At 36.5% G+C, this 9,480-nt stretch overlaps 1 protein-coding gene across 7 annotated transcripts in view; it reads right to left on the bottom strand.

Moving 5' to 3' along the window:
• Positions 1–2,084: 2,084 nt before the first annotated feature.
• The window catches only part of st18 (ST18 C2H2C-type zinc finger transcription factor), a 43,058-nt gene continuing 35,662 nt past the window's right edge, over positions 2,085–9,480 (bottom strand). For 4 of the 7 annotated variants that reach the window (XM_051069967.1, XM_018676409.2, XM_018676413.1 and 1 more), the window contains 10 exons: positions 9,070–9,182; positions 8,391–8,453; positions 8,012–8,080; positions 7,689–7,751; positions 6,822–6,902; positions 5,191–5,412; positions 4,942–5,027; positions 4,706–4,809; positions 4,457–4,603; positions 2,085–4,318 (listed from right to left, as the gene is read on the bottom strand). In XM_051069967.1, coding sequence (XP_050925924.1) covers positions 4,178–4,318; positions 4,457–4,603; positions 4,706–4,809; positions 4,942–5,027; positions 5,191–5,412; positions 6,822–6,902; positions 7,689–7,751; positions 8,012–8,080; positions 8,391–8,453; positions 9,070–9,182 — 1,089 coding nt within the window. In that variant the 3' untranslated portion in view covers positions 2,085–4,177. The remainder of the gene's footprint in view (positions 4,319–4,456; positions 4,604–4,705; positions 4,810–4,941; positions 5,028–5,190; positions 5,413–6,821; positions 6,903–7,688; positions 7,752–8,011; positions 8,081–8,390; positions 8,454–9,069; positions 9,183–9,480) is intronic. The other 3 variants (XM_051069965.1, XM_018676411.2, XM_051069966.1) reach the window with 3 other exon arrangements.

The raw sequence follows: 9,480 nt of genomic DNA, 5'->3' as shown, positions 1-9,480 counted from the left end.
TGATACATGAAGCCAGGGCCAAAACCCTGGATTTTAGAAATACAGAGACACAGAGGTGATTATAAAATATCTGATTTTACATTGTTTTCACTTTTTGTATTTGTTGAACTGTTCATTTGAAGGTAAATTTAGGTCACCATGGATCCTGGTTTGTCCAAGTTGCTGTCTTATCTTACTGTATTTCCATGAAACCAAACATTTTTCTGCCACCTGTTTTATTAGATAAATATAAACAGACAGTTTACTTCAGCAGGGTCAGCTGAGGTCACATCCCAGCAGTGTGTGTGTGTGTGTGTGTGTGTGTGTGTGTGTGTGGGCGTCAAGTTACTGTATATACCACTCTCAAAGTCACATGCACACACTGCATATACATTACAGGAAGACTGGGTCGTCTGTGGCATGACAGGAAATATGTATGTGGTGTGTTGAGTTCACAGCCTCATGTTCTGAATGGGGTGTTGTTACTACGCCACAAACTGAGCTTTGGTTTAATTTTTGTTTATTTGTTTCAGTGGGTCTCTATACAATGACCCCTCATCCCCACTTGAATTTCTGTAAATAAATATATCAAGGATATAGAGATTTAATTATGTAGTTGAGGACATTTTTGTGTAACTTTCACCGTCATCTGTGAATGACTGTGAGGCTGAAACTAACAGTTATTTTTATCATTGTTGAAGAAAACCAGCAAAAAGTAACACCTGAGGAGCTGGAGCCCAAGAATTTAAATGATAAATCGATTGAAAAACATTTTCTGTTCTTTGCAGATTACATTACCTAATACTACCTAGTCCTAGCATCTAAATCAAGGTAACAGCATTACTGCCAATGACAGAAACAGGACAAACAAGTTAATAAAAAAGGCTGGTTCTATTATCTGCCTCACTCCTGACTTGTTAGAAAATGTGTCTGGGGAAAAATGAGTGAGTGAGCGTTGAGATTTTAGCTGTGAAACTTTTGAATGTCAGGTGACAGTTGTTTGCTGAGATTTGATCATATTTGATCGGCCTTTTGTTTATTCAGTAAACTGATTGTAGTTTTAAGAATCAGTCCAGGTTAGTGTTGCTACTGTTGCTGTGGCAGTATAGTTTCATATACTATTCTCTGCTTTGACCTGTGACCTCTTTTGTTACTTGTTTCCCTTCTGAAATTGTCAAATCTAAAATCTGTGAAACTGAGTTAGAAATGGAACAATTAGGGGTGCCCTGGTGTTTTAACTGGTACAGAGCACATACCACCCATCGAGGCTGAGTCCTTACCACAGCGGCCTGTGTTCAAATCCACCGTGGGCCTTTTGCTGCACATCACCCCAGTCTCTCCTCTGCCTTCCCTGTCTCTCTCTACTGTCACTATCTAATAACACAGAAATATCAAAAAGATAATCCTGCAAAAAAGGAGAAAGAATTAAATGGAACAATTAGTTGATTAATTGATTAGTCAATTGGCAGAGGATTTACTGGCAACTATTTTGATAGTTGATTGATGATTTATATTATTTTTCAAGTAAAATGCACTTAATATTACTTAGTTCCAGCTTCTGAAATGTGAGGATTTGTTGCTTTTACTCATCAAATGTAAAAGTGAACTAAAAGTCTCTGGGTTTTGAACAAAACCAGCAATAACAGGACGTCGGGCCTCAGGAAGCTGTGACAACCTTTTTCACCACCACAATCAATCAGTTCATTGGAAACATATCTGCCAAATTAACTGATAAATAAAAAATATGAAATGGTTGTAGTTCTAAGCTGAATATATTGAAAAAGACTGTGGTGAGGAATATATTTAGGTTTATTTCAAGTAATTTTTTGGGACAGTTTTTGTTTTTGTAAATGGAAATGAAATGCAGCAAAGGTCAAACCCATAACGTTACAATCGCGTGCCTTTATTTAGATTTTTAACCCCAAACACTTTTTGGTTTTCAGCTTTTAACTTTCTATGTATGAACACCACTGACCACTCCCTGTTGTAATGCCTAATACTCACCACTAGGTGACGCTAACACCTAAAGAAAACTGACTCCACTCCTGAGGTAACTGGGTTCATGTTTGACTGATGTTGAACTGAAGCTTTGAGAAAACCACACAACCATTTGAAAAGTTTATTTCTACCATACACAAACTGTACAACACAGCGCATATCTGTTTATTATGAAATAGTAAAAGTAATAGGAAGTTTCAATTTACAAACTACCTCAACTGAAAAAAGCATTACATTTTAATGTAAAAGAAAAGAAATACAATACAATTTCATATCATACTAATATCGTTCCACAAAAAAGCATTTCACATTACAAAACATCAAATACTAACAGGGAAAAAATAAATATTATTCACAAAACTTCCTGAGCAAACGATGTGTGGTATAGGAATTAAATATAAGAACTGATAAATAAAGGATTGTTAGATTTAAAGAATGTGATTCAATTTTTAAAAGATTAAAATTCTTTGAAACATATTGAGTATTTGGATAAAAGAGGGTCATATTTTTTCTGTAATTTGGCTCTTTTGCTGTTACATTTTTTTCTTCTAAATGTCCTAGGCTACATGTCTTTGACTTCTTTTTGCAGAAATGAAAAATGTATTGCTCAAATGAATTAATTATTTTTTCTTTTTCTTCTTGGGATTAGCCTTACGTTAAATTGAGACATGTTTAGTTTGGTGGTTCGACTACAGTGTCCCATTTATTGAAGTCAAGGGCAATATGGTGAACTAAAAATATAAAATAATCAAAATAATCGAAATACAAAAGTGCAATTGATGCAAACAAACAACTGATTAGCCAACAACTATCATTTGTCTATGTTTTCATTTCTTTTTTTTTCTTTTTTTCCCTTTTTTTTGCATTTAATGATTGAAACTGAAAATGCGGGTTGTATTGGTAGTCAGCTCGGTTTTGAAATAGCTACTATTCAAATCTGCCCCAAGCGTTACAAGAATATTCAAACTGTAAGACTGGTTGAAATGTTAAGGCTTGTAAGCAGTTTAAGATAAAACAGGAGTAGATGTTGTTGTTGTTTTTTTAAAAGTCACTCCTTCCTTTTTCACCCTCTCTCCATGCTAGCAAAAGTTAAAATAAACACCAGACTCTTCAATCTCAGTCATGATATTTCAAAACCTGACTCTTGAGATTACAGCTACTGAGACAACGGTATTTTAAACAGTCATCAGGAACGGTTCCTCCTATGAAAATAATTGTACTGTATAATAAATTAGACACCATCCACATAATACTGTCCTACCACAAAACATAGTACTCGTATATTTTTATGGATTCATATACATTTAGGCACATACTATATGCACACTCCAAGGTGTGTGCACAGAAGGCAGTTTAATATCTATATTTTTTTTTAAAAAAGAAAGACATCTTGACAAAGTGGATTCTTTATTTTTGTCTTACTCTTCGTGTGGCACGCTATGCAAAGCAGAATTTGACATTCAGTTCACTGAGTTATGTTGCATTTTTGCTCAGTGTCACCTCCTGGTTGCATTCGACTGTTATTGGTGGAGAAGAAAAAAGGTACAGTACAGCTGCATTGCTTTTTTTTTTCTTTTGATCTCGGTGTTCACGATGTTGTTACCATACATTCAGTTTCCAATAAAGAAAGCAAAAGCAATGCTTAAAAATATTGATGCTTAAGTTGTTTTGGTAGGTTTTTACTTTGAAGGGAGATCCAACTTATGGTCTAATAATAATAATATACGTTTTTCAACACTAGGTGGCGAAAGTATGCCATGAAATTGGAATGTGCTTCTATGTAATTTACAATGTGCAGAAAGTCAGAACAGATTTCTCAGATATTAAGCATTTACACTTCAAGAAATAAATAAAAATCAAGGAAATAAATACACTGATGAACAAATATAATAATAAATAGCGATAATATAAGAATGACATGAACACATACAGATTAAAATCAAGCAAACCATACAAAATAATTAAGTGCAAGAGGGGTAAAAATCTCACCAGGATAAACATATCAAGTGAATGCAGAAACAGTAAAAGCATTACAAATCCGGCTGGTAATTTTCTCAGTGCAGTGCATTTACCGGGAAATGCCAAACACATTTCCAAAAGCCTTGTCTTATACATGCAACCAAGCCAGCACTCTTCTGTAAAATAGAGCTATCTAGTGCCATTATCCCAAGTCAAAGAAACCTCTTGGTAGCTCTACAGCTTAAACATGGATGCCCTTAATAGCCTGTTTGATATTATCCAAGAGGGCCTTGCACTCTGGAGAGTATTCATGCTCCGAGTTGTTGTACATATCAGTTAATGTGTTCACATAGGCTTCAAAATTATGCTCACTGATGGGTCCCTGCAACAAAAACATGTTTAACTATTAGTGAAAACAGCACAACACAGAAATGACAATGTATAGAAAATGAGATTTTCTTTCCAGGACAGGTTAGACATAATGAGTTGTGGTGGAGTCTGTGGTCAAGGCTTACTGTACCATTTGAGGCAGCTGAATGTCTGTTAGACTGTTAATGAGAGCTTGGCTAAGGCAAGCGAGCTCCTTCAGAAGGCTGTCGTTGTGCTGTTCGATCATCTTGTTCTCCTCTTCAATTGTCTTCAGGTTACATTCCATAGACGAGATCTGCTTTCGGGTACAAAGAGACAAAAAAAGAAGCTTGTCAAATTCAGCAGGCAAAAGATCTCAAGCTTTTGTCCTTAAAATGAACTTGTGAGAGTAAATACTTACCTGGGTTTGGAGTTGCATCATGTCTGCTTCTATCTTCATGTTGGATTCATTCAGTTCCTTTATTTCATGATCCAAATGTTGAATGTCCTCTTTGTTTTCAACCCCTGTTTTAAAGCAGATAACCTAATTTATCACGTTCAAATAGCAAATGTAGATTTTTTTTTTTATGCCAAGATACACGTAACTGCGATACACTCGAGTATTTTCATACCACACAGCGTGTCAGAGTAGCTTACCACTGCTGGCTTTCAGTTTGATAGTCATCTCTTCTTCTGAGTGCTTTTTCTTGATGCTCTGCGCGTTCAGTGGGCAACCTGACAAGCTAGTTCAGCAAGTCACAAATGACAATTTTAGGCACAAAGATATCACCAAACTTTACACTCAACAGAGACTGTGAACAGGAGTAAAAAGGTGGCATTGTACAGTAAGAATGCAACATGTCGACCGGCAGCATTGTTTAGAGATAAAATGGAGGACGACCTCACCTTCTGTGAGTGGCAAACACATTATTGGCATGTCCGAGGCCATTGCAGCCAGGCAAGGGACAATGGGGCAGTTCCTGTTTATTGGCCTTCCAGGCAAAGGGCAGCCCATTGATGGACGACTCCTTCTGTCTTTTGGCAGCAAGTGGACAACTGCCTGCACTGCGGTGGGATGTGTATTTTCCCGATATATGGCCCTGTCCATCACATCCAATAACTGGACACCTACCAGAGAAACAAACGGAGGAGTTGCACACATTGTAAACCTGCATATATACCATTGATTAACACAGGAGAAATGTAACTTATTTACATTTATATGCCACAGACAAAACAGAGACATTTAACTACACAAAATATAACAACTACTTCATTGTTAAACTGCAAAAAAAAAACTGAAACTAAATGATTCTCTGAGATTATTAGAAAAAAATCTCTCTTTCAATAACTAGACCGGAAGATTTGTTAACCATTAAGTTGATTAATCCAGCCAAATGCTGATTAAAAGTCGCCAAAACTAGACATGGACTCAAATAATCACATTAACTATAAGTTACTAATCCACTAAAACTTGAGTTAGAACAAACACTCTGTTCAGTGCATACATTTCGAGGTGACTGATATTTGTGCGTGGAAAAAAAAAAAAAAAAAAAAAAAACATAAGCACAACTCACGCTGAATGTCATTAAGACTAGTTTGTCAGTTGCATTTTCAGGCCTGTTTTCTGCAGGTCAGTAATGGAGTGACATGAATTACAGATAATTGTCATGTATCCCCTCATGCGAAAGAATGTAATTTGGAGGTGGCTAACCCTTTCCCTTATTGATAAAGGTGAAAGGTCACCTGAGATGATACAAATGGCACACATACTGTAGAGTGCTGCTGCTGCAAAAAGCCTGTTTCAGCATTTTGTTACTCAACAGCACGGCAGCACTTAGAGGACAAAACAACACCAGTCCCATTACTTACATCTACCACAGGTAGGTAGCTTGATGCAAGGCACCAGGACAATGGAGGCATGCCATATGGCCCACTATTTACAATAATCTAGGGACATTTGCTACCCTCCCCCTGTCTCTCCCTTTCTCTCTTAATGTGTATGAGATCTATTCCAGTCTAATTCCTAAGCTCATGCCCTTGCATTAGTAATTAAAAAGAAAAAATCAGTGTCCAGATGTATAAGTAAACAAGGGCTCATATATCTGACTTTGGATTTAAACTGCAAATCAATTACATTATGTTTTTTTCCAATAACACTTTCACAGACAACAGTGATTAAGCTGCAAATGAGTGGAATGCCATCGGAGCAGGCAATTCGACATTTTCTTGGTATACTATAATTATAAAGAAAGCACTCAGTGAGAAGTGATAAGCCAGATATTCCATTCAGAAAATAGGAAAAATACAAACCCCTGAAAAAAATCCCACAAAAATACGCTGCTAATCCTTAGAAAATAATTCACTAATGTTATGACAAGAGAAGTATTATTTTCTTTGTTTAACTTAATGGCCTCCAGGTATAATGCCCTGGGCACAAAAGCATGACGCATTTCCACAATGTTTTCTTGTTTTATTTTTGAAACAAAAAAACATGACAGCATAGGGTAAAAAAAAAGAAAGAAAAAATCTCTTACTTAAGCTCTTGCTCATCTTTGTCATCCTTGTTTGGTGTGAGCTTCAAACCTCCCTTTCTGGCACGTGGACATCCTGACAAGCTAGAAAATGGTTGGAAACAGTTTGAGTTAACACGAAGGAAATCTATTCAAGAGTTAAAAGAAATGATCAAATCATATAGGAAGCTTTGAGGATTATGGCGATTCAACTGCACATGTACATGCAAATCAAAATGTATAAATCTAAATAAATGAAAGGTGTAATTATTGCAGAAGTTGAACTCTGCATCAGCGCACATCAGCCTGTTGTGCTAAAACTGTACTGATCTGTAAAACTGACAGTTTGAAATGTGACTTAATGTGGATTTTAAACAAGAAATATGAATGCTTGAAATGAAAGATGTCAAACTAGATCACTTTATGTGAAACATTTAGAAATTACAAAATAAACTGCACACAGTAAACCCATTAGCTAGTATTTTTTCTTCTGTTGTACAGTTTCAGTCTTAGAGGAGTTTCAATTGCGCAAGTAATCAAATCTAAATTAATTCATAGATAAAACTTTAGTTATTGTGTAAGTGTGTTGTGTCTGTATTAGCAGACACAGCTCCTACATAAATGTATGTATTTATGTAAAACTGAATATCAGACAACCTTAAATTTGGATATTAAAAGAATAGATAGATAGATAGATAGATAGATAGATAGATAGATAGATAGATAGATAGATAGATAGATTAAAAGGCAGCCAACAAAAAACAGTGAAAACAAGAACTCAAAAAGTGCAGCATGTTTGCAGTATAAAGTGAGACTTTCACCATCTGTTTGAAATGTCATGCATCTGACAAATGTATTTCATGCTCAGTTGCGATGATTTTTCTCTGCTACCTTCTGTGCGAAGCATAGTTCCCAGTCACATGTCCAGATCCATCACAACCAGGTGTTGGGCACCTGCAGGTTGAGAGACACAGAGACCAGGTGCTTTTTACAGCAAAAGACTGCGAGCAGAGCAGTGGACTCATGCTAATATGCAGAGAGGGAGTACAAACAGCAAACAACTTCGTGTGGAGAGGGTAGAAATTGTGTGGTGGAAAAGAAAGAAAGGAAAGAAAAGGAAAGGAAAACATTGACCTACACTGAGGCAAAAACAAGCTGCCTAGTTTAATGTGAAAAATCCTTTAACAACAATAAACAGTTTTGAAAACACATACTTTAGTTCCTGAGAGTTGGCTGCCATCAGTGATTTGAGTGTTTTGTCAGCCAGGGGACATCCAGACACACTAGAGAGGATAAAGAGCTAACAGTCATTTTAATGCACTCTTTGATCACAGCTGAATTAAATAATCTTAATACAATGTCTCAATGCATATTTATACAAAATTATTTGAAAACACAATTCCACTTCCTCCTCATGAAGAAGCTCCCCCCACCCAGTCAACATTGTGAAAAAAATGACATAAAATCTAACTATACAAGCTATGTGACAAGTTTTCAACTGTAATAATCAACATGATTAAACAATCAGCACGGTTTCCCCTTGTCTATATATCTACTAGCTGGTGCTAATGAGAATGTAATTAATTACAGTACCTCCGATGTGATGCATAATTCCCCGTCACATGGCCGCTGCCGTCACAGCCTGGGGTTGGACAGCTGCAGGAGAGCACAAAGGATTTAATACACAGATTACTCTACTTCCCACAGACTTTGCTAAGCCTGAACTAAATTTTTCTTTTACACTGAGAACCTTTTGATGGGCATTAAAGAAAAAAAATGAGTTAGTACAGCGGGAAGTTTAGTAGAAATATATTATTTTATTGCCCAACATTCAGTTTAACAGTGTCTCTGAATGTCACTGAGGAAAATCGGAGGGGGGTGCTGTGCTGCAGAAACTAGAGGATCCTACTTTTTCTTGTGGTGTAGTTCTCAAGAGGAGACCCAGCAGAGCATGCACTCTAACTACAAAAGTCAAGAGTTGTAAGCTTGTACAGGACATACAGGGAGAAAACTCACTTTCAAATAGATACATTTCTTCTCCACATGAACCTGTAGACATACCAGTTACAATCATATGTAACACAGTGAGTTTCATTCGTGTGTTCTGACTCACTTCTATTAAAACTGTCCTATTTTAAACAAAAGGTACAGTTTGGAGTTACACTTTTTATGATTAACACTGACCATCTGCCAGCTAAGAGGGAGGCTCACATTATGCACAGCTGACTGAATAAAGATGCCTTGAGATGTTTCAGCCTGTAACGTCATATACCTCAAAAGCTCTTTCTTTGAATCTCGTAATAGCAGCTTGGTTTTGGGGCTCATCATGCTGCCGTCTCCTTGGTAGTGCTGGTCCTCCAAGGAGACCTGATCGTAATCCTCCTGGTGAGAGAGAAAAGATAAAAACATGGCTTTAACTGTCCAAAATATCAAACCTTAACAGAGTCTGCAATGACCTAAAAGTGAATAATTAATGAAAAGCCCTGTATAATACTCTTAAAACACAAGCTCTGGGGGTTAGAGTTCAAGGCAAAGAGATTATGCTTAAGGATACTTATACTGTAGTAAACCATACATCCATTTAAAGTCATACTTAATCCACATAGTATTTGCAATATATGGCCATGACGTATGGATTTCCTTTTTTTTTTTCTCCAATAGACGAGACTGTGCTGTCACCAGA

The sequence above is a fragment of the Lates calcarifer genome, linkage group LG4 (assembly GCF_001640805.2).
Source record: "Lates calcarifer isolate ASB-BC8 linkage group LG4, TLL_Latcal_v3, whole genome shotgun sequence".
NCBI lineage: Eukaryota > Metazoa > Chordata > Actinopteri > Centropomidae > Lates > Lates calcarifer.
The sequence above is the reverse complement of the archived record's forward strand: the minus strand, read 5'-3'. Positions and strand labels throughout refer to the sequence as shown.